The following is a 26,150-nucleotide window of genomic DNA, read 5'->3' as shown; positions in this document are numbered from 1 at the left end:
TTGTGTAAACATGAAGTGTTTTGGATATTTCATTTGCAAACTAGAATTCCAACGGGCTTGAATTTTTAGTGGGATTTGACCCACTACTATGACTAATTATGATAAATAATGGGTGACTACCACCTCTTGGTCTTACTGTACATGTGTTTGTAGATGTAGCGCTGGCTTCTGACAAGCACGTGCTCTGTTTTTCTCAAATTAATATTCCTAAAACCACAGTTGGGTTTTAGGGCTGATTATGCTAAATTATGGTTCAGTACCAGTCTAGCTGTATTGCACTGGGTTCTCCTTGGCCACAGGTGTCGCTGTCACCGCTGGCAAGTGTGAGAATGCACTTTGGCTGGGCGCATTGAGTGCCATTCTTTCTCGGAACCAGTCCAGTGGGAGTGTCATCCTGCTGTGCATTCTGGGAGAGGGTATTTAAGGTACTGACATCACGTGATTCTGGGTCCTCCTGACCAGCCCCCATGGCTCTCCTGGCCTGGGGTGCGGATCCATGCAATTCCGAGTCTCGGGGCTGGAGGGCCTGAGGCAAAGCAACTGCAGGGACAGGCCTGAATGGATTTGACGCCATAATGATTCAAATGTGGTCCGGTGCCGTCTCATCTGAGGAGAGGCCCAGCAACTGGAGAAGCACCCAGGGGAGGACTCTTTGGGAGAAGGCCATGCACAAGGCTGGTTTCTCTGAAGGAGCCTGGAGGCTCAGTTGAAGGACAGTAAATGGATCTATACTCATACGGTATGGCCGGACCGGCTGTGAGATACTGGTATCGTATGATAGCTCTGTAAATTTATCTATGTCCCTCAGTTACATCCAAGATTGGAAAAATAGAACCGAGATCTCTGGTCTCCAATCAGAGATGTCTAAAGGGTGTGAGCAAGGGGACTATCACGGGGCACGTACATCTATTAAATCAATATGAAAAGAGCAATATTCCATAAAAATTGATTTATTAAAAATACAAAATGTTACAGCTTCGGGTAAATATCACATTTTCATAGGGGAAGGTGAGGTAATTCGACTAGTTTTGCTTCTCAGCTTCTTCAGGATATTACCTATATCTAAAAGATACATCAATTTAATAGTAAATATAAAAACGAGAAGAGCCATAATCACATAGCAATGTATATAACAAATCAATAAAGGAGACAATTTTATAATATATAGTGAGAGTGCGATCTTACCTCTCTAACCTTACCCTACCCCTACGTCAACCAAGGCCCCGATTGGGGGAGAAAAAGAAGCCTCTCCCGGCGACTGGGAGGGGGATTTTACCCCAGATGCCAATCTATATCCAAACAAGGTTTTCTTAGTTGTTTTTATTTTTTGTTAAAATAGAAAGGGAAAATTTTTTTTTAGAAGTGAGTGCAAAATGAAAAGGTGATAAGACAAAAAGAAAAAGGGAAGCCGATCACCAAAATAAAACAATTAGTGAGTATGACATGCGTACCCAATACCCAGGTTGTGACCCCTGATATGGTGATGGGGTTGATATATGGACTATATTTACCCGGAGGTTGATTTTCATCACAGTGGTGGTTTTTCAAACCTGGGTATTGGGTATGCATGTCATACTCACTAATTGTTTTATTTTGGTGATCGGCTTCCCTTTTTCTTTTTGTCTTATCACCTTTTCATTTTGCACTCACTTCTAAAAAACAAATTTTCCTTTCTATTTTAACAAAAGATAAAAACAAACCTTGTTTGGATATAGGTTGGCATTTGGGGTAAAATCCCCCTCCCAGTCGTCGGGAGAGGCTTCTTTTTCTCCCCCAATCGGGGCCTTGGTTGACGTAGGGGTAGGGTTAGAGAGATAAGATCACACTCTCACTATATATTATAAAATTGTCTCCTTTATTGATTTGTTATATACATTGCTATGTGATAAATGTGTTAAATTGATGTATCTTTTAGATGTAGGTAATATCCTGAAGAAGCTGAGAAGCGAAACTAGTCGAATTACCTCACCTTCCCCTATGAAAATGTGATATTTACCCGAAGCTGTAACATTTTGTATTTTAATTAAATCAATTTTTATGGAATATTGCTCTTTTCATATTGATGTAATAGATGTACGTGCCCCGTGATAGTCCCCTTGCTCACACCCCTTAGACATCTCTGATTGGAGACCAGAGATCTCGGTTAGATTTTTCCAGTCTATCTAATTGGGATGAGGGTGCACATTGATATTTGACATTTTATATATGCGTTCTCTATGTGAGGCCACCCATTATCAGTTACATCCAAGTCTGTGGCAGAGACTTTGTTCAAATATTCTACTTCAGGTCTGCTAGGCTTAGTGAGAGGAGGTCTATCCGGTAGTTGTGAGAATCCAGTTGTGAAACAGTAATTCTCTGGATTTCTATTGTGAGAGACTTCCTAATTTTTTGCCGTTCCAAAAGTACCTGAACTTTCTTCCTAACCCTCTACCCTTCATTGAGAAACTGTGTTATCTTTTCAATAAATATCCCAAAAAGAGGATCCAGTGTCAGTTTCTACAATTCTTTGGGCCATTTACCACAGGAAACCCCTAGACGCAGATGAAGTCAAGAAGGTAACGGTAAGCCCAATAAAACCAGCATCTCCTTTCGGGGGTCAGTGCTACATGTGGGGGCTCTTAGTCCAGGATTTGCCATTAGCTCTTGCAATGAAAGGAAAAAGTACAAAGTACATACTGTACATGTGGAAACTACATGGTGGAGGGGGTTTTTTTTGGACTTTTTTTTGCATTTCTGTAAGGAATGATTGACATCCACTGTTGGCACGTAAACTGTGGACAGAGTTGAAAAAAAAGCCAGCGAGTTGCGTGACCAGAGGAGCCAGTGGGAGGAGCCTTGCCTGTTTCTTTTCCCTGCACGAGGCACCGCGTGAGTGTCGTAGGAGAGAGAGCAAGTAGGCTGTGTTTAATTGCGGAATGAGAAGAAATGAAAATGTTCAGAGTGCCAGGGACATCGTCCACTATGGGACCCAGGATGCCTTCAGTGGGAATCTCCACGAGTGTGAGACTACCTGGGACTGTATTGACGGATACAGGAATTCGGCTGTTACCTCAGGGGGGGTTTATCCTGTATACGTCAGGAGACGTCGAGGCCCTTGGGATGCTTTGTGGAAAGTGTGAGGGACTGGTCACAAGTCCCCGGCCGTTTGTTCGTTGCCTCCGGTGTGGAGGATACCTATTCAAGGTGGAACAACCCATCATGCCACCAAGGGCCTACCGCATGGACTGGGCCACAGGCGTTGCCACTGAGGAGTCCATTATCTATACTCCTGTGGTGAGGCCTGCAACCTATACATTGTCTGCTGCTGCCAGTGTCCCAGAGTTGTGTTGAGCGGGACTGTAAATAATTATCTGCCAGTAGAGGAGTTGGGAGATTCAGAGTTAGATTCTCTTTCTGATGCAGGGGATGATGATCTTTTCGAGACCATGTCCCAGGAGATGTTGTGGGCAAATGCTGATGATGTGGCTGCAACTTGCAGTGTCTCCGGCTGGCTGACCCTAATTCGGGGAGTGCATCGCCACGGGTAGGAACCCCTTCTACCATAGACTTTACCGAAGCCTGTCAATTTACTTGAGCCAAAGAAAACTTATTTTGCAATGGTGCGCAAATCTCCAAATCCTTTGTGTCTCCCGGGGATGGAAGTGCTCGCGCTCTGCCCAGGCTCGCATGGTCCCAGTGGCTGCTGAATAAGCGGGTGGCAACAGAGTATGGACTCGAGTTCCCTTATGTGCCAAAGGAGATTATGGAGGAAAAATCGTGAGGACTGGTATGCTAATGATGTTTGGGAATACCTGAAGGTTCCAAAACCTTTCCGAAAGAAAGTGCATGCCCCTGATATGTATGAGCGATTCACCGGCTGTCTCCAGCATTGGAGTTATGGGAGAGATATTTACTTGGACAATGTTGTGACTTTGCCGGACCCAAAGTTCTGTTGGTAGAACTATCAGAACTGTTTATTTTTTGCTAAAAATTGTTTTTCTTCTTTCTTGAAATACAAGGACTGTGGGGTAGCTATTTAGAGTTAGGTTTCTAAAGAAGCTTAGTGTGAAGGTCTTCCATGGGCCACAGCCCTTATCTCAAAGAAAGACTCACACTTCATGACTCATGTCACTAGGTGGTGTGGGTCTGCACAAAACGTTTGGTCTCCTGCTCGCTAGCTTGTAAATTTTCAGTCAAGAAGAGAGAGTCTCATTGTCTATGGGAATGAGACTCTGCCTTCTAAAAACATAGTAATAGTGTGTTTTTTTTTTTTTTTTGTGTGTGTGTTCTTTTTCAGGAGTCACCAAGAGCATCTATCAAGCTGCCGGAGAGTGGGTGGTGCAGATAGTCAGGAATTGGGTTGTGTGATATGTAACCTACTTGTGTCAATTATTGAGTCTATTACATTGTTCGATGTTTCTTTTGTTTTTCCTTTCCATTCCCCATTCCAACCTTAAAGTTCAGGTACTTAATTTTTTCTCCTAGGACTAGAAGTTTTTTTTTCCTTTCTTTCCCAGATGAGGACATTGTCTAAATGGGAGGGGGGAGTATGTAGCACTGGCTCCTGACGAGCACGCGCTATATGTTTTTCTCAAATTAATATTCCTAAAACCATATTTGGGTTTTAGGGCTGATTATGCAAAATTATGGTTCAGTACCAGTCTAGCTGTATTGCACTGGGTTCGCCTTGGCCACAGGTGTCGCTGTCACCGCTGGCAAGTATGAGAATACAGTTTGGCTGGGCGTATTGAGTGCCATTCTTTCTCGGAACCAGCCCAGTGGGAGTGTCATTCTGCTGTGCATTCTGGGAGAGGGTATTTAAGGTACTGACATCACGTGCTTCTGGGTTCCGGTCCAGAATATCTTTCTGTCTGTTTGGTCCTGGTCCTCCTGGCCAGCCCCCATGTCCCTCCTGGCCTGGGGTGCAGATCCATGCAATTCCGAATCTCAGGGCTGGAGGGCCCAAGGTGAAGCAACTGCAGGGACAGGCCTGAATGGATATGAGGCCATAATGATTCAAAGGTGGTCCAGTGACGTCTCATCTGAGGAGAGGCCCAGCAACTGGAGAAGCACCCAGGGGAGGACTCTTCTGGAGAGGGCCATGCACAAGGCTGGTTTCTCTGAAGGAGCCTGGAGGCTCAGTTGAAGGACACTAAATGGATCTATACTCATACGGTATCGCCGGACCGACTGCGAGATACTGGTATCATATAGCTCTGTAAATTTACCGTATTTATCGGGGTATAACACGCACCGGCGTATAACACGAACCCCAAGTTTAGGAGGGCATTTTAAGGAAAAAAGTTTTAGGAGGGAAGTTTAAGGAAAAAAAAAAACTTACATTTAAATGCCCGTCAATGCAGCCTTAGCAGTGTGCATCTGCAGCCTTGTCCATCATTGCAGAATGATCAGTGTCATTTGCAGCTTGCCCAGCATCATTTGCAGCTTGCCCAGCGCTGTTTGCAGCCTTGCAGAGTGTCATTTGCAGCTTGCCAGTGTCATTTCCAGCTTGCCCAGCGCCGTTTGCAGCCTTGCCCATGTTTAAATATCCCGGCGCCGAGACAGACCGAGCGAGCGCCGCCGAAAAAGACATAGTGCCACCGAAAAAGACTGAGCCGACTGTACTGTGTATTCAGCTTGGCTCGGCTCGCAGTCCCGCCCAGTATGGGTGGGACTGCAAGCCGAGCCGAACTGAGTACACAGTACAGTCGGCTCGGTCTTTTTCGGCAGCGCTCACTCCAGAAACAGCAGGGAGGCGGGACTACGAGCGGAGCCGAGCAGACGGCTCTGTCTTTTTCTGCGGCGCTCGGCCTTTTTCGGCGGCGCTCGACCTTTTTCGGCAGCGCTCGGCCTTTTTCGGCAGCGCTCGGTCTTTTTGAGTCACAGACAGTGGGGATCGGCATATAACACGCACCCACGACTTTCCCCCGATTTTAAGGGGGAAAAGTGCGTGTTATACGCTGATAAATACGGTACCTATGTTCCTCAGTTACATCCAAGTCTGTGGCAGAGACTTTGCTTTACTTAACACCCTATTGGCTGCTAGGCTTAGTGAGAGGAGGCCTATCCGGTTGTGAGAATCCAGTTGTGAAATGGTAATTCTCTGGATTTCTATTGTAAGAGACTTCCTATTTTTTTGCCGTTCCAAAAGTACCTGGACTTTCTTCCTAAGCCTCTACCCTTCATTGAGAAACTGTTATCTTTTCAATAAATATCCCAAAAAGAGGACCCAGCGTCAGTTTCTACAATTCTTTGAGCCATTTACCACGGGAAACCCCTAGACGCAGATGAGGGCAAGAAGGTAGCGGTAAGCCCAATAAAACAAGCAGCTCCTTCGGGGGTCAGTGCTACATAGATATGAATATGAACATGTTACTCACACTGCCTTGCACATTATATAATGTTATTTTAATAACCTATTAGTGTTACGTGATGTGGCATGGCTACATATGCGTACGTGTGTGTGTGTGTGTGTGTGTATATATATATATATATATATATATATATATATATTAGGGCTGCGGAAATTAACAATTAATTGTTCGATTAATCGTTAACTTCTTTGACCGATCAAAATAATTTTGTGAGTGAGCTCCGCGGTCTCGCCCATAGGAAAGGCCGCGGCTTCGGCCTAGCTCCGGAGCCGCGGCCATCTTGGTCCACCCGACGGCGGCCTAGACGCGCGCGCTGACATCATCATCGCCCGCCTGCTTGTGTCTACTCTGAGGATGGATGGGTCTGGCTGCTGTCTATTCCAGACAGAGCAGACAATCATGAATATTAAGGTATGGGGGAGATCTTGGCAGTACTTTATGGGGGGGAGATGTGGGCAGTACTTTATGGGGGGGAAATGTGGACAGTACTTTATGGGGGGGAAATGTGGACAGTACTTTATGGGGGGGAGATGTGGACAGTACTTTATGGGGGGGAGATGTGGGCAGTACTTTATGGGGGGGAGATGTGGACAGTACTTTATGGGGGGGAGATGTGGACAGTACTTTATGGGGGGTAGATGTGGACAGTACTTTATGGGGGGGAGATGTGGGCAGTACTTTATGGGGGGAGATGTGGACAGTACTTTATGGGGGGGGGGAGATGTGGGCAGTACTTTATGGGGGGAGATGTGGACAGTACTTTATGGGGGGGAGATGTGGGTAGTACTTTATGGGGAGGAGATGTGGACAGTACTTTATGGGGGGGAGATGTGGACAGTACTTTATGGGGGGTAGATGTGGACAGTACTTTATGGGGGGGAGATGTGGGCAGTACTTTATGGGGGGGGAGATGTGGACAGTACTTTATGGTGGGGGGGGAGATGTGGGCAGTACTTTATGGGGGGAGATGTGGACAGTACTTTATGGGGGGAGATGTGGACATTACTTCTTTATGGGGGGGGAGAGGTGGGCAGTACTTTATGGGGGGGAGATGTGGACAGTACTTTATGGGGGGGAGATGTGGACAGTACTTTATGGGGGGGAGATGTGGACAGTACTTTATGGGGGGGAGATGTGGACAATACAGCTTGGGGGGAGATGTGGACAATACAGCTTGGGGGGAGATGTGGGGGAAATGTGGACCGTACAGTATGGGGGAGATGTGGACATTACAGTTAAAGTTAAACTAACTTTCTACATTTTTCTTAAAGTTTAATTTAAAAAATTGTAAAAACTGTATGTGCATTATAATTAATCGAAATTAGTCGATTAATCGATTAAAAAAAAAACGATTAATCGAACAGGAAAATTTTAATCAGTAACAGCCCTAATATATGTATATATATATATATTTATATATATATTTCCTGTCGCATCATGGCAGCATACACTCTGGGTTGTGACTCCGCCCCCACAACCTGATAGGACCACATAGCTATAAGATGACGATATGGCCCCCGCCCGGTATTCTTACTTTTCCTCACCTGTTGGGACCGCATGGATCATCACCCTCTTACCGCTTCGCCCCAGCCAGGTTCTAGCCTCTCCTGGGTAGAAGTCCTTGCCGGTACAGCCTCTAAAGGAAGCTAAATGGAAGGAACCCCACTCTGGTAATCTCAGGGGTATTAATACTATTTTTCTGCAGCCTTATGAGCCTTAAACAGGCAGGAGCATTATTACTACAGCCGCTGGAGTAAGCCTTAAATAGGCTGAAGGCATACAGTACCCTTAACCTATAAGCCTTAAATAGGCTTAGTTACCTGCAGTGGTCTCCAGCTTCCGTTTCTCTTGGTGTCATCCTCCCTCCGCTTGGCTGCCTTTTAGCCCCTCTTTGTTTTTCACAGCTTCCTGAGCTCTGTAGTCCCACAGCATCAGTCGCGTATGCTCAATACACAGGTTTGGGCATTCTATGGCCTTGTTCCAGTTTCCAAGATGGTGCCGGCCGCCGCACGGCGCTACTGCACATGCGTGAGTGGGACATGACCCCGGCGCCAATTTTAAAAGGGGAAGAACTTTTTCCCTGCCAATGCCCTCCTGTGTCAGACTGATGTTTTTCTTCTGCTGCAAACCCAGCCTCAGCTTCTTCCTCAGTGTCACCATCTTGCATTTGGTAAGTTATCCCCTTTTTTTTCTCCCTCTTTTTTCTCTATGTCTTTTTTCCTCTGCCTTTTTCCTTATCCTTTCTTCCCCTTGTGTTACCTATCTCCCTTAGGCTTCCTCTATTCCCTATCTATGGAGACCACTGCCCCAGCAGATCAATGTCAGCCTAATAGGTAAGAGGGGAGGAGCTTAATAAGTATAGAAGATCGAAAAAGAGAGCAGGATACCACTAATACTACCTAAACGGTTAGCCCCATCAGGTCCTCAAGATAATCCGGATCAAGACGCAGAGAATCCTCCAACAGGAGAAGCCGCTCTGGCCATAGGTGGAGCCACTCAGGCGGAAGGAGTCACAAGAGAAGTCGCTCCAGGTCACGTTCAAGACGCAGCCACTCCCACCGCAGAAGGTCACCTGCTCACAGTCATCATTCGCCAGCACGCCACCCCCGTCCATCCGGAAATGCCTGCTGGATATGTGGGGCCATAGCTCTTCTGGACAGACTAGCCTGTCACAGATGCTTAGATGAAGCCACCAGGGAGAAAGGGCAAGAACCCAGAGAGCTTGTGGAGGCCTCTACCCCACGTATCGCTCCTGACACGGAATTGTCGCTGCGAACTGCCTCGTTGGCTCCCCCAAGTACATCTAGAGAGCAAGATTCCCTGTCAGATGAGGAAGAACTGGAGGCATTGGCTGGCTTTGATTTCTCCTTAATAGAGCCCTTCGTTAGATCAGTGAAGGAGGCCATTAACTGGGAGGAACCCCAGGAGACCCAGCAAAAGCGGAAAAAATATTTCCTGAATCTTAAGAGGGAACCTGAAGCCTCCCCATTCATTGAAGAGCTGGAGGAGCTGATCAAGGAGGAGTAGCAGAAACTCGAGAGGAAAGCAAGTCTAAACAACCGACTTGCCAAATTATACCCCCTTAAAGAGCCTAAAGTTAAATCCCTGGTTTCTCCGCCTATTGTAGATGCATCTCTCATGCGTCTAGCCAGGCACATGACGCTCCCTATCGAGGACGCCATGACGTTCAAGGATGTCCTAGATAGGAAGATCGATACAGATCTAAAGAGGGCTTACCTAGCGGCAGGAGGCGCGTGCAGGCCGGCCGTGGTGCTTGCAGCAGTGGGTGAGGCTATTGCAAGCTGGTCGGCAAACACAGAAAAGCTTGTGTCCGAGGGTGCAGACCAAGATAAGATAATTAGAGCCTTGTAGGAGCTAAGCCTTGAAGGTGCGCCCGCCCAATCAGCAGTTTTGGGGGCCAGACTCTCAAAGTTCACGCTAGTCTGGGCTGAAATAATAAGGGATCCCTGGACAATAACCGTCCGTTTCGGGCACAGATGGCAAAAATGATCCCCCAAGGGGGCGTCCCCTAAATGACCAACAATCCTCCCATCATCACAGGAAAAAAGGTTAGTTCTAACAGAATATGTCCAGGATCTGCTCCAAAAGGAAGCAGTTGTGGAAGTTCCCCTATCTCAAAGAGGCCAGGGGTCCTATTCCCCACTTTTCCTAGTCAAGAAAAAGTCAGGGGACTTGCGTCCGGTCCTGGACCCAAAAAACCTCAACCACCCTATCCGGGTAGAGGCACTCAAAATGGAAAGTCTGCAGTCGATCCTCCAGGCTATAAACCTGGGGGACTGGATGCTTTCCATAGACTTGCAGGACGCTTACCTACATATCTCTATCCATACTGCATTCCAAAAATTCCTCTGATTCTCTGTGAATCAGGAGCACTTCCAATTCCGAAGCCTTCCGTTCGGAATCTCTACGGCTCCGAGGATATTTACAAAGGTCCTTCTACCCGTCATTGCGTACCTGAGGGGAAGAGGACTGAGAGTCCACCACTATTTGGACGACATCCTCCTCCTCTCAGACAGCCAGGAGTCCCAGATACAACACCAAAAAATCCTAGTCTCCACTCTGCAGAGACTAGGGTGGTTAATAAACTGGGGGAAGAGCAATGCTCAGCCCACCCAGAGAATGGTCTTCCTAGGAGCCGAACTGGATACCCGGACAAATACAATACAGCTGCCTCCAGAGAAGTCTTCCCTATTGATCCGGAAAGTGAAAAGGGCAATTTTAGCAAAATCCCTATCAGCCAGGGTATGCCTCAGCCTCCTAGGCTCTCTATCAGTGACCATTCCAATGGGCACAGTGGAACACCAGACCTCTACAGACCTCTTTCCTACGACAGTGGGACTATGTCCCAAACGATACGGATCTCGGAGGGAGTCAAGCAGTCATTACATTGGTGGACTCGTCCCTGCAACTTGAGCACTTGCAAATATATAGTCACCCCTCCTCAGGAGATAGTAACCTCAGACGCCAGTCTGGAGGGATGGGAGGGGCACACTACCAGTCTCATGCGGCGCAGGGCCGTTGGCCATTCAAAGAACAGGACTGTCACGTGACCCCGCCCCCTCTGACACAAGGGGAAACCCGGGCTTCCCGAGTGACCCCGTCCCCTCTGATGTAACGCAGGTTTCCGGTGGAGACAGAATGCGCTGCGCATGATCTCTCCTGGAGAGGAGAGATCATCCATTGTTGGACCCCGGAGTGATGATCACCCATCGCAGGATACCGAAAATGGATTACCACCGCTGGAATCTTTTTTTTTTTTTTTTTTTTATAAAGGACTTATCCCAACGGTGTCTGTGTGTTTTTTTGAAATTTTTTTACACTTTCTTTGTGAAATGGTATGGGGTACAATGTACCGTTACCATTTCAAACGGGGGGTAGGATATGGGGGTTCCCTTGTTAAAGGGGGCTTCCAGATTCTGATAAGCCCCATGCGCGCAGACCCCACAACCACCGGGCAAGGGTTGTGGGGATGAGGCCCTTGTCCCCATCAACATGGGGACAAGATGCTTTGGGGGGTCTACCCCCAAAGCACCCTTCCAATGTTGAGGGCATGTGGCCTGGTATGGTTCAGGAGGGGGGGGCGTTCTCTCATCCCCCCACTTTTCCTGTGGCCTGCCAGGTTGCGTGGTTGGATAAAGGGTCTGGTGTGGATGTTTGGGGGGAAACCCACGTCATTTTATTTTTAAATTTGACGCGGGGTTCCCCTTAATATCCATACCAGACCCGCAGGGCATGGTAATTGAATTTGGGGGGTCCCCTAAGCCTTTTTTTTTTTATCAATGACTGTTCTCTGTATTACCGGGAGCCGACAATTCATTATAGCCGTGAATGACTTTTTTTCCTTCAGAAATGACACTTTGTGCAGGGACAGTTCTAAGAACGGGAAACAAGCACTTATTTACAGGCATACTATACACACCCCCAAGGTATGAAATTTAAAGGAATATTACACTTTTATTGTTTCACTTTATGCATTATTAAAATCACTGCTCCCGAAAAACCGGACGTTTTTAAAACTTTTTTTTTTTGCATTGATACATGTCCCCTGGGGCAGGACCCAGGTCCCCAAACACTTTTTATGACAATAAATTGCCAATAATAGCCTTTAAAATTGGCACTTTTGATTTTTCATGTTCGAGTCCCATAGACTTTAACGGTGTTCGGATGTTTGAACAAATGTATTGCCTGATCGCATGTTCTGATGCAAACCGTGTTCGGCTCATCCCTAATAAATATTATATATATATATATATATATATATATATATATATATATATATATATATATATATATATATATATATATATGTGTGTGTGCAGCTATACCTACAAATGTTTTTAGTTTCGTTCATGTATTGTTTAATGTTTTCAGAATGATGCTTGTTATGTTTTTTTTATTTCATAATTTTTATTTTGTGGTTACTTTGTATTGAGTTTGCATCACCCAAATTGCATCAATGATGTTTTGTCTGATTATGCAGGAAGGGACCTTGAAACAGGAAATGCAATTGTGAAATTGGACACACCTCTGTTTAAATTCTGAAACGTATATATTGAGACAACAATTGCATTTCCATGTGGTTTTGACAAACACGGATTTCGTGTGAAACGTGTCAACCATTTTGTTCCCTTGCCTGTGTTTGGTTGCTTTTAATGATTTTTGGACATTAATAAAGCTTATTTGCATCGTGTGGGAGTGCAACCATTCGCCTTTATGTTATATCAGTTTTCTGCTGGCAGTGGCAGGGCGTACACCCCATGGTTTGCAGCATGCTCTGAAGATTATGGTCTGTATGACTCACCTGGGAGAAGTGGTCTTTTTGCATACTTTTAATATAATTGATGTATTCTGTGCTCATTGGAGGGGTGGTTAGAATCCTACCTAAATACTACTGTACTACTTAGCCCTTGTACACACGGTCGGACATTCCGATAACCAAATCTGTCGGATTTTGTCCGACGGATTTTGTCCGAAACTGTTGCACACACACAGTCGGACAAAGTTGTCAGAAAATCCGATCATACTTAACATGATGACGTTATTTTGTTAGGACGGGACTACGTTCAGGCTAGTAGCCATTAGCTTTGGTCTAGGAATTTGTTCTGAGCATGCGTGGCACTTTGTCCGATCGGAATTCTCTACACGTGATCGGACAAAGTCCGATCGGATCATGTTGTCAGAAAATTTTATAGCTCAGCTGGAAAACTTGGTCCGTCGGATACTCCGACGGAAACCGTGTGATGGAGCACACAAACTGTCAAATTATCCGACAACACGGTCCTATCGGACATTGTCCATCAGAATGTCCGACCGTGTGTACAAGGGCTTAGTGTTTTGCCTGAGTTGGATGCCATACAGTACCTGGGGGATGGGGTGGATGTCAGGATGATACTGTGCATGGGGGAGGTGGGTGGAAGGATGAAATATATGGGAGGGATAGGGGAGAGATAAAGTATATGGGAGGGAAAGGGGGTGGGGAGGTTAGGGAGGGATGAGGTATATGGGAGGAACGGGAATGACTTGGGGGTTTGTGTTTCACAGCATTTTAAGCATCTCAGTGCACCTCAATGCATGGCGTGTGCTACAATACAGGTGCACTGGTTGTGGTGCATATTACCGCTGACCATGAGTCAGCGGTAATATGCACCTTACTGCTGACCGCCCTGTCCAACGAGGCCAAAACATTACCTTCCACATGCCGGTAGAGAGCTGGAATGACCTTCCATGAATAGAAATGCCACTGAGGTACAGGACATTCCACAAATTCACGAAAGGGGGCAGAGTCTACCAGCTGAAAAAGCAGCAGCTGCATTGCTAGCAATTTGGCCAAGCTAGTATTCAGACGCTGAGCATGTGGATGGCTGGGACCAAATTTCTTTTTACGGTTTAGCAACTGGGGCAGGGGAATTTGCCTGCTAAAATCAGATGGAGGTATACTGATAGCAGATTGGCTGCAAGTACTTGGGACACCTATTATTATACCTTCATTCCTCTCACTGCAGATTTTTGAGAGGACTGGAGGTATATTGGGGTTGGAGATCTCAGATGAGGAGCAAGGAGAAGTCTGCCTGTTCCTTTGATGTGGGTCAAGTGCTGTTGCCAACGGACTGCATGGGAGGTCGTCATATGTCTGGTCAAGCATGTGGTGCCCAAGTGGCTGCTCTTCTGGCCACGGTTGATCCACTTCAGATATAGGTTGCAAACAGCAATGGTGCGATCTGCTGCACATGTGTCAAAAAAGGCCCACGCCAAGGAACTTTTCAAAATCAGCGGGGAGTCAGCAGCGCCCTGCACTTGCGGAGCTCTACGGTGTGATGCAGTAGGGTGGCTGCCCTTAAGCTGCCCCCCTAGAGGACATCCTGCCTCGTTGGAGTTGTGCCTTCTCCTCTCCTCTATCAGGCACCCAAGTAGAGTCAGTGACCTCATCATCCCCTCCCTCCTCGTCCCTGGAGCAAACTTGGCAGTATGCTGCGGCTGGGGGAACATGACTGCCAGTTTCTTGTCCTTCTTGGGCACCCCCTCTCTCTAGGCTCATGTTACTCCCTTCCTCAACCTGGGAACCAACATCGGAGCCTTCTAATCGCTGTGCATCCTCCAGCAGCATGTACCTGACACTGTGGTCAAATAGTTTGAGGGACTCCTCCGTGCATGATGGTGGGGCTATGGAAGGAGTGACTGTAAACAAGGAGCCAGTGGAATAGGCCGCTTTGGCAGCTGCATTGGAATGCAAACTACTCTGAGTCTGGGTGACAGAGGATGAGGAGGATGAGGACGGCTTTGTTATCCACTCCACCAACTCTTCTGCATGTTCTGGCTCAATAACATGGTCAGCAGCAGAAAAAAAGGACAAGCATGCCCCACGGCCACCTGCAGAGGATGCACCATGTCCACCACCAGCACTGTTGACTGTAGATACAGATCCTGCTTGACCTCTTTTAGTGGCTTGTGAGCGTCTGCCTCTCCTTGGTGGCCTTCCGGACATGATGTATAGTTTGTTTTGCAAGACCACTGTATTGTGCAATGTGTACACCACCAGAAAATTAGTAGCAACTGCACTATGGTTGCACTGTATTGTGTACTATGTACGCCACCAGAAAAGTAGTAGCAAATGCACTACAGTTGCACTGTATTGTGTAATGTGTACACCACCAGAAAAGTAGTAGCAACTGCACTATGACACAGAGTCTGCTTGCCCTCTTTTAGTGGCCTGTGAGCATCTGCCTCTCCTTGGTGGCCCTCCAGACATGATGTATATTTTGTTTTGCAACATCACACTGCACTGTATTGTGTACTGTGTACACCACCAGAAAAGTAGTAGAAACACCACGGAATGCACTGTAGATATAGGCTACACTGGATGCTGCAGAGAGTGTGTGTACGTGTGTGTGTGTGTGTGTATATAATATCAAATACACTGCCTGAAGTATATTAGAAATAGTACACGGAATGCACTGTAGAAGGTAGATATAGGCTACACTGGATGCTGAAGAGTGTGTGTGTTTAATATATATATATATATATATATATATATATATATATATATAGATACATATAATATTAGGCTAACTTTATATTATTTATATATAATATACAATCAAATACACTGCCACTAACTGAATAACCTGCCTGCTTAATCTAAATCACACTATCTTTCCATCCACGCCAACAACACTACACAGAGTCGCCGTGTTGGCAGCCTTATATAGTGTGGGGTGTGGACACCCCAGTGTGGGGTGGGGTGCGATTGCCCAAAGGCTCCCTGCCTTTGTCCAATCATGGCTCTCTAAACAGAGGGCACTGGGATTGGCCAAAGCATGCAGGACAGGTGCATTCTTTGGCCAATCATTATACAGCAATGCACTGCGATCTCGTCCTGTATAACTACTATTCCTGTACTGACCCCTCACTAGAGATGAGCTTGATGTTCAGGTCAAACATAAGTTCGACTCGAACATCAGGTGTTCACCCATTCGCCGAAGAACGAACATTATGGGGAGTTTGTGTAAAATTCGAGCGCTCATGGAACGCCCCATAATGCACTGTGAGATCGCTCATAATTAGAGATGGACAAACTTCTGACGGGACGTTTCGCGAACGTGGCCGAAAGTTTGCGAACTGCAAAGTTCGCGGCGGGCCCCATTGACTTCACTGGCAGGCGAACTTTAAAAACCTACAGGTCATATTTCCAGCCACAAAATAATTACTAGCTGTGCACACATAGTCCCACCACATGGCCACTGGCATAACACATGTATGAAGTGAATCTGGGATCGACAACTACAAGCATTCTTTTTTTATATGTGAAATTTTGACAATTCAGGACTCAGGAGCGCATGAAGGCAATGGAGGAGAGGAAAGGTCAGGGTAGACTATGAAGAGGTGCAGGAGATGATCGCCAGCACCGTGATATAGAGCACTGACACCAGCACCGTGATAGAGTGCATTGACACCAGCACCGTGATAGCGTGCACTGACACCAGCACCGTGATAGCGTGCACTGACACCAGCACCGTGATAGCGTGCACTGACACCAGCACCGTGATGGCGTGCACTGACACCAGCACCGTGATAGCGTGCACTGACACCAGCACCGTGATAGCGTGCACTGACACCAGCACCATGATAGCGTGCACTGACACCAGCACCGTGATAGCGTGCACTGACACCAGCACCGTGATAGAGTGCACTGACCCCGGCACCGTGTTATAGAGCACTGACACCAGCACCGTGTTATAGAGTGCACTGACACCAGCAATGTAATATAGAGGACTGACACCAGCACCGTGATATAGAGCACTGACACCAGCACCATGATATAGAGCCCTGACACCAGCACCGTGATAGAGAGCACTGACACCAGCACTGTGATATATAGAGCACTGACACCAGCACTGTGATATATAGAGCACTGACACCAGCACTGTGATATATAGAGCACTGACACCAGCACCGTGATATAGAGCACTGACACCAGCACCGAGATAGAGAGCACTGACAGCAGCACTGATACCAGCAACTCGCTGCTGGGCCCCAAAAATATCACACCGCTCAATCTCTTCAAACAGGAGGGCACGGGCATATAGTACGGTGTGCTTTTTTTGTACAAGGAAGTGAACCAAATGTAGAAAAAAGGTCTGTGTGCTCGATTAAATAAATTGTTTATAGAGATATACATGGTCTACTGGTCACATGTGTTGAATTTCTCCGAGATCCATGCCTCATTCATTTTCAGAAATGTGAGGTAGTCAACACTGTCATGAGCTAGGCGAGTGCGCTTATCGGTCACGATCCCCCCTGCTGCGCTGAACGTCCTTTCGGACAGGACACTGGACGAGGGGCAAGCCAACAGTTCCATTGCAAATTGGGCAAGCTCTGGCCAGAGGTCAAGCCTGCTCACCCAGTAGTCCAGGGGTTCATCACTCCTCAGAGTCGGTCTAGGCCAGTGATGGCGAACCTTGGCACCCCAGATGTTTTGGATCTACATTTCCCATGATGCTCATCTACACTGCAGAGTGCATGAGCAATATGGGAAATGTAGTTCCAAAACATCTGGGGTGCCAAGGTTCACCACCACTGGTCTAGGCGTTCCCTGATGCTGGATCCGGATGACACCTGTCGATGGGTCGGCTAAAAGAATGACCTCATATCAGAAGTCACCAACACATCTTCAAACCGCCCTCTTCTTGCAGGCGCTGTTGGATTGGTACCCGCAACTCTTTCTCTGGGAGTGGGAATTGCTCCTCTGCCAGCGCACGCAAAAGCAGAATGCAGCATTTCTCGAAGCAAGGCCTGGAAGTGCTCCATTCTGACAGCCCTCTGTGACGGTGGTAACATTTCCGCCATTTTGTGTTTGTACCGGGGGTCTAAGTATGTTGCCACCCAGTACTGGTCCTTGACCCTTATGCTTTTTATACGGGGGTCCCTATTAAAACACTGGAGCATGAAGGCCCCCATTTGCACTAAACTGGAAGTGGTGTGGTGGCCAGGCTCCTGCTCATCATCCAGGATAATGTCATCGTCCTCGTTCTCCTCTCCCCATCCACGCACAACAACAGGGATCCCAGAAAGGTTTAAAGCATGCTCTTCTTGCTCCTCCTAATCCGCCCCGGCACCATCCTCCTCTGACTCCTCTTCAGACTCCTGTTGTTGACTTGTCTCAGATTAGACCCCCTGGGAATTCATCCAGCATTGCGACTTCCTCATCTTCCCACTCCTGCTACTCCACGGCTTGATCAATGATACGACGCAATGCACGCTCCATAAAGAAGGCATAAGGTACCATGTTACTGATGGCGCCATGGCTGCGACTGACCAGTTTGGTGATCTCATCAAATGGCCGCAAAAGTCTGCATGCGTCGTGCATTAGCAGCCACTGGCGCAGTGAAAAAAACCCAGCTCCCCAGAACCTGTTCTGCCGCAGAGTTCATACAGGTAGTTGTTAACTGCACGTTTCTGCTGGAGCAGCCTATCGAGCATATAGAAGGTTGAGTTCCATCGCGTTGGGCAATCGCAAAGAAGACGTCTGACCGGCAGATTGTGTCGTTGCTGAATGTCAGCAAGGCGAGCCATGGCCGTGTAAGATCTTCTGAAATGGGCCGAGATTTTCCTTGCCTGCCGCATGATGTCATGGACCCCAGGGTATTTGACAACGAATCGCTGTGTGCCATGCATGGCACATGTGTAATTTTGCCCTGTTTCAATGCGCTAAGCAGATTGGCACCGTTGTCACACACCACTTTACCAACTGTCAAATTGAGCGGTGTTAGCCACTAATCTGCCTGTGAACGCAAAGCTGAAAGGAGTGCCGGACCAGTGTGGCTCTTGGCTTCCAGGCACAACAGACGCAGCATGGCATGGCAACATCTCACCTGGCATGTCAAATAGGTTCTGGGGAGCTTGGGCGGCGCAGCAAAAGAGACGCTAGCAGCGGAAAAAGAGGAGTCAGCCAAGGAGGATGGAGTAGGAGGAGGAGGAGAAGAAGAGCCAGGCTGCATGCAATCTGTGGCGGTAAAACCAAATCTACACGGGTGCCACGCGTTACATGCTTGACGGCCGTCAGAAGGTTCACCCAGTGGGCAGTAAAAGTGATATACCTTCCCTGCCCGTGTTTGCTAGACCACGTGTCTGTGGTCAGATGTATCTTGGCACCGACACTGTGTGCCAGAGATACATTCACTTGCCGCTGAACATGGCCATATAGCTCTGGGATGCCCTTCTGTGAGAAATACTTCCTTTCTGGGACCTTCCATTGTGGTGTTCCAATGGCCACAAATTTTCGAAAGGCCTTCGAGTCCACCAGTTTATATGGCAGTAGTTGGCGGGCTATGAGTTCTGACAAGCCAGCCATCAACCGTTGGGCAAGAGGGTTATCTGGCGTCATAATTTTTTTTTACGCTCGAACATTTGGCCCACAGAAGCCTGCCTTTTTACAGAAAAACGTGAGCTTGGCGTGATGGAAGGTGGAGTGGAGGACAATTGTGAGGAGAGAGGAGAAGTAGAAAACGAGGCTGGACGGTGAGAGCCTGGAGTGTGCCTTGTGTGTTCCGTTGCTCCCACTGGGCTCAGTGATGTCAGCTCATGTGCCTTCTTAATTCGGTCCTCCCTAGGTGAGTGTTGGGCTTACCGCGACTTATGCGTTGACTGCAAAGATTGCAAATGACAACACTATTGTCATTAGCGGACACGTTAAAAAGAGCCCACACTGCGGAGCCATGTGCTGGCGTCCTGTGAGCGCCAGATGTGACCGTACATGGTTGATGCCTTGCTCCTGATACATTCGCATTCTGCGTTGTCCCTCCTGTGCAATCTAAGTTCTTCCTCCCTATCTGCTGGTCCATATCTCCCTCTGAACTCCCCTCCTCTTCCTCTCTTGTGGGCACCCACGTGGCATCACTAGACATGCCATCATCGACGTCACCTTCCCCACCGCTATAATTAGAGATCTCGGAGTAGGCAGCAACAGCGGGGACCAACTTCCTCCTTGGGCTGATCTGGGTACTGTCATCAGATTGCTGAGCGGCGGTTGTTGCTACCTCCTCTTCCTGATCCAATGCCAAGATTGGCTGCGCATCGGAAATGTCTTGATATGGATCAGAAAATAATTCCTGTGACTCAAGCGGAAGGTATATGGTGGTGGTGGTGTTGGTGGTAGTGTCTTTGGAGGTGCACATAGCAGAGAGTGATGAAGAGGGTGCAGATCGAGAGGATGAGGAGGGTGCAGAAGAGTAAGGCTGAGTGAGCCACTCAACCAAGTCTGGTGCGTCCTTTGACGTAATCGCACACACCTTCTGCAATTTGCCACTTTGGCTCAAGTCTGTTGCTCCTGCCCTACCCCTACCACCCCTGCGGAAGGGGCCTGCCTCTTCCTCTGCCTGTCATTTTTTAAATGACCCTGTGCCAAAAGTCTCTAGAGAAGTGCAGTACGTATGTGGAAGAAGGTATATAACACCCCGCTTCAATCTGTTGTTTTTGGGGGCCACTGGTCTATCACACCAGTTATAATACTTTTTTTTATTGCGTTTGTCACTCTTTGTAGTATCGCTGCAGAACCGCTCAGCAGTCACAATGCTGCACAGTGGAAATGCACTATACTATGCTTTCTATATGTGCAAGTATTTTATACGTGTATTACACACCTATATACTGCACACCAAATAGTACACCTATACCAGTCCTTACAAGGACCTTTGTGGACCAAGTAGCTAGTGATTTGCAGACTGCACCTCAGTCCCTACACTGATAAAAGACTGCTGCAGAATAGGGCAGCAATCTGCAGCAGTGCACCACAACCTTCCAAATAGTACACCTATACCAGTCCTTACAAGGACCTTTGAGGACCAAGTAGCTATTGATTTGCAGACTGTACCTCAGTCCCTACACTGATAAAGGACTGCTGCAAAATAGGACAGCAGTCAAGTATAATATTCTTTCTATATTTGGAAGAAAGTATATTATACGTGTACAACCCTATATACTGTACACCTATACCAGTCCTTAAAAGGACCTTTGTGGACCTAATAGTAATAGCTAGCTAGTGATTAAACCAGGGGTCGGTCGAATCGTGAACACGCAAAATTCGCCGCGAAACGACCGCCGGGCGAACAGTTTGGCCATCCCTACTCATAATGTTTGTTCTTCAGGGAACAGGCAAACACCCGACGTTCGCGCCTAACTTATGTGCGATCCAAACATCGAGCTCATCCCTAGTGAGGGATCAGTACAGGAATAGCAAAATAGGTGGGACCTTGCGCGCTGCTAGTACTGAAACTATAAGTTAAATGTATCTCAGCTGCTGACACTTCCCACACCTCCCCACAGTGTGAATGACCAAAAACTGAATGTATTATACACCTGTGTGTGTACACATATGTATAGTGTCACGCTATTAATCGCAAACTATTTGCGATCTCCTAATAGTTATGATCCTTAAAATATATAATATATATGGGCAGAATCCATAAACAAACAAACGTATACACCTCCTAAACAGTGCTTGTGCACACGCCTATGTGTGTAAACATGTATATAGAATGTTGCGCTATTAATTGCAAACTGTTTTCGATCTAATAGTGATGCACTTAAAAAGAAATTACAGTATATAATATATATGTGCAAATACATATACATATGTAGCACTGACCCCCAAAGGAGCGGCTGTTTTTCTTGGGCCGTTTACTTCCTCTGCATTGTAACTCGTCGTTCTTGTCTAGGGGTTCACGAGGTTGATGGCCCAATAACTGCAGAGACCGACACTTGAATTCCTTTTTGGAATTTTTATTTGCTTAAAACGTTGAACAGAACACAGTCTCTCAGTTGGGAATAGAGGGTATAGGTATGGAAGCTCAGGCACTTTGAAACTGCTGACACTTAATTAATGCCTCTCTAGGTAATCCAGGGAGTAGCCACTCGCAGCTGGATATTTCCACCATCAGATGAGATCTGGTTTTTGGGGATTTAGCAGCCAACACATGAATCAAACTTAGCAAAGTCTCTGCCACAGACTTGGTTGCAAACTTTTAGATGAACACAAAAAGTCTCTCACAGGAACTTAGTTGTAACAGAAGAATAGGAATATGAACTTTCTTGCGGTACCAGTATCTTGCAGCCGGTCCGGTGATACCGTAAGAAATGTGGATTCCATTAGTGTCCATGCAGCTCAACATCCAGGCTCTTACCGAGCAGCCAGCCTCGTGCGTGGCCCTCTTCTGAAGAGTCCTTCCCTGGTTACATGACGAGTTGCTGGGCCTCTCCAAAACCCGAGACGGCACCACTTTAGAATCCTCCTTCCAGTTACTGTGCCTCGGACTAGCCAGTTCTGAGACTTGGAAACGGATGGATCCACACTCCAGGCCATGAGGGCCTCTGGGGACTGGTCAGGAGGACCAGAACCATAGAGTCAGAACATAACTTCTGGACCGGAACCCCGAACCACGTGACTTCAGCACCTTAAGTACTCTCTCCCGGAATACACAGCGAGACCACTAATTGGCTCCGAGAGAGAGATTGGTACCCAATGCGTCCAGCCAGTCTGCGTTCTAACGCCTGTCGAGGGTATTAACTGCACCCCTGACCAGGCAGAACATTAGTACAGCCCAGCCAAACTAATGTCAAAACTGCAATTTAGAGCAATTAGCCCCAAGACTCAACTATAGTCTTTGGGAAAAACTAAATTTACAGACATAGCGGGTACTCTTCAGGAGTACTGGCGCTACACATACAAAACATATAGAACTCCTAAAAAGTGCTTGTGCATCCGTGAATTTCAAACAAAGTGATAAAAATATGCATATATATATATATATATATATATATATATATATATCAAGTCCATATATTCAACAAAAAAGTCAGTTTAAACAAAGTGACAGGTGCCTTCATGCATCAGTGCTCTCCTCCCCCATCAGATGTACCCTCACCTTAAGGGCTTCGGATTTGAGCCTGAAATGTTAACAGCGGCTGATCTGGATCTCTCCTTATCCCCGGCTGCTGCACATGGATCCTTCTCACTATGACTCTTTCTACCATAGACTCCACAGCTGTCTCCTAATTATATCCACCAAGCCTCCTCAGGTTCACATATAAAAAGCAATGAAGCATACCATAGTGTAACACTGCTTTAAAACTTTAATCCTTTTGAAACATATTATACATTCAACTCACATTTCCACAAATAAAAACATTCATGTAGTGCATGTAGCGGTGAGGGGGGATAGGAAAAACCTATACCGCCGATCTGCAGCCCCGGTGTATGTGGCATGCAGACTCTCCTATTCCTCCTCTGCTCACTACCAAACTCCTCGTCAGTCAGATTCCTACCGGTTTCGTCACACTCCTCGTGACTTCTTCAGGGATTTCCTATCCCCCCTCACAGCTACATGCACTACATGAGTGTTTTTATTTGTGGAAATGTGTACACACATAGGTGTGTGCACAAGCACTGTTTAGGAGGTGTATATGTTTGTTTGTTTATGGATTCTGCACATATATATTATATATTTTAAAGATCATCGCTATTAGGAGATCGCAAGTAGTTTGCGATTAATAGCGGGACACTCTATACATATGTGTACACACACAGGTGTATAATACATTCAGTTTTCAGTACAGGAATAGTAGGTATACAGGAGGGGATGGAGGTGTAGTGACGGTGCTGTTTGAGGGGTTGGTACAGAAAATTCATGTTAGGCTTACCGGTAACTTATTTTTTATTAGTCTTTCAGGCCAGCATACGAGAACCTAGCTCCTCCTCCTCATGCAGGAAACACACACCCAGCATAGACTTTAAATTGGAGACCTCTCCTCACAGTCCTCAGTTGTCAACCTCTGGTTCATCTGAAAAACATAAGCACAACACCCATGACCACCAGGTAAGCCCACTAGAGCCCACCAGGGATGGCAATCCTTACCCATTAGGGATGGCACTGTGCCCATCAGTGATGCCTATCAGTGCCACCCATCAGTGCACGCCAGTGCCCTCCAGTGCCACCTATACATGCCCTCCAGTGCCACCTATGAGTGCCCATCAGTGCCACTTATAAGTGCCCATCAGTGCTGTATATTAGTGCCGCCTATCAGTACCGCACATAAGTGCCACCTCATCAGTGCCAATCAGTACTGCCTCATCAGTGCCCATAAATGCAGCCTCGTCAGTGCCCATCATTGAATGAGAAAACTTACTGAATTACAAAGTTTTGTGATATAAACAAAGAAAAAATTTTTTTTCAAAATTTTTGTTCTTTTTTTATTTGTAGCACAAAAAATAAAAACCCCAGAGGTGATCAAATACCATCAAAACAAAGCTCTATTTGTGGGAAAAAAAATTATAAAAATGTTGTTTGGATATTGTGCCGAATGACCGCGCAATTGTCATTGAAATTGTGAGAGTGCTGAAAGCTGAAAATTGGTCTGGGCAGGAAGGTGTATAAGTGCCCGGTATTGAAGTGGTTAAGCATCATTAAAATTACTGATCCTTCAAAAACTGTATCTTTTAAAATTAAAATTAAATATAATTATTTTTTGCATTGATACATAGTCCCCAGGGCAGTACCCAGGTCCCCATATCCTTTTTATGGCCAATAACTTGCAAAAAAGCCTTTAAAATGGGCACTTTTGATATTTCCTGTTTGGGTCTCATAGACCATGTGTTAGTTGTTTGGGTCTGAACTTTTGGGATGTACGAGAGTTCGGGCATGAACTGAACTGGGGGGTGGGGGGTTCGACCCATCTTTAGTGAAATTACCCACCTCTAAATGCTGTAGACAAAAGCGGTGCAAAGTCAGTATAACAACTAAGTTTACACCCCAGGTGGTTTTTGGGTGGGGGGTTGGGAGAGAGCTGCTGGAAAGAGGGGGGAGCAGTAGGGAGCTGATTTGGGGGAATCTGACCTGGGGGTAAACTGGTAGAGAATAATATTAGGCAGGGGAAGGAGAGGGAGGTGGACCACAGGTAGACCTTGTAAAGAAAGGAGGTAAGGTGCTTTGCCTGTGTGGAATGCTATACTGTTCCTGGCGGGAAGTGGGTGGCAGGATGGTGCTATGAGCAGTGCAAGGTATATGGGAGGAAAGGGAATGACTTGGGGATTTGTGTTTTATAACATTTTCCACACCACATTGCACAGTGGGCACTATAATACAGATGTAGTGGGATGGTGCATCATTGTGCCAATTAGAATAAGTAGCACCAAATCAAACAAACGCATAACAAGAGTTGTCATGCAATGCAGTAAAACACAAAGTAAAGTACATATTATAGAACCACAGTGCTGTGAATGAGCTCTCAACTTTCTGTACACACTGCTTACAGGCAAAAGTGGTTTCCCCCCAACTCACTCTAAAGGAAAAACTTCTAAAGACGCTTGAAGAGCTAAAGCAAGAACAATTTGAAAACTTCAAAATGCGTCTGAAGGATGAAGAATTTCTTAGCAGAAACGACTACGACTCAATGAGGACGTCAGAACTGGAGAACAAGAACAGAATGGAAGTGTCAGAACTTCTGATAAGACGCTACACAAAAGAACGAGCATTGCCTCTAACTATTCTTGTGCTGGAAGGAATTGGTGAGAAACAACTTGCAAAGAACCTCAGGTTAGTAATAAAAGACGGAACTATAATGAATTGTAAAGTATGATCTAAGATGTACAGAAATTCCATCAAATTAAAAATTGTTAGAAAGGATTAAAGTATAATACAATTGAATTAGGCAGGGCTGTGTGAGGGGTCAGTACATGAATAGTAGATATACAGGGCGGGATGGAGGTGTAGTGACAGCGCTGTGTGAGGGGTCAGTACAGGAATAGTAGATATACAGGACGGGAGGAAGGTGTAGTGACGGCGCTGTGTGACGGATCAGTACAGGAATAGTAGATATACAGGACGGGATGGAGGTGTAGTGACGGCGCTGTGTGAGGGGTCTGTACAGGAATAGTAGATATACAGGACAGGATGGAGGTGAAGTGACGGCGCTGTGTGAGGGATCAGTACAGGAATAGTAGATATACAGGACGGGATGGAGGTGTAGTGACAGAGCTGTGTGAGGGGTCAGTACAGGAATAGTAGATATACAGGACAGGATGTAGGTGAAGTGACGGCGCTGTGTGAGGGATCAGTACAGGAATAGTAGATATACAGGGCGGGATGGAGGTGTAGTGACAGAGCTGTGTGAGGGGTCAGTACAGGAATAGTAGATATACAGGACGGGATGGAGGTGTAGTGACGGTGCTGTGTGAGAGGTCAGTACAGGAATAGTAGATATACAGGGCGGGATGGAGGTGTAGTGACG

General features: G+C 46.6%; 1 protein-coding gene across 1 annotated transcript in view; it reads left to right on the top strand.

Moving 5' to 3' along the window:
• LOC143923525 (uncharacterized) overlaps positions 1-26,150 on the top strand; it is a 151,186-nt gene that overhangs the window by 110,790 nt on the left and 14,246 nt on the right. Inside the window, exon 8 of the mRNA XM_077447248.1 lies at positions 25,176-25,456. Coding sequence (XP_077303374.1) covers positions 25,176-25,456 — 281 coding nt within the window. The remainder of the gene's footprint in view (positions 1-25,175; positions 25,457-26,150) is intronic.

The sequence above is a fragment of the Lithobates pipiens genome, unplaced genomic scaffold, assembly GCF_037356315.1.
Source record: "Lithobates pipiens isolate NorthernLeopardFrog02 unplaced genomic scaffold, aLitPip1_a1.2 Scaffold_22, whole genome shotgun sequence".
Classification (NCBI taxonomy): Eukaryota; Metazoa; Chordata; class Amphibia; order Anura; family Ranidae; genus Lithobates; species Lithobates pipiens.
The sequence above is the reverse complement of the archived record's forward strand: the minus strand, read 5'-3'. Positions and strand labels throughout refer to the sequence as shown.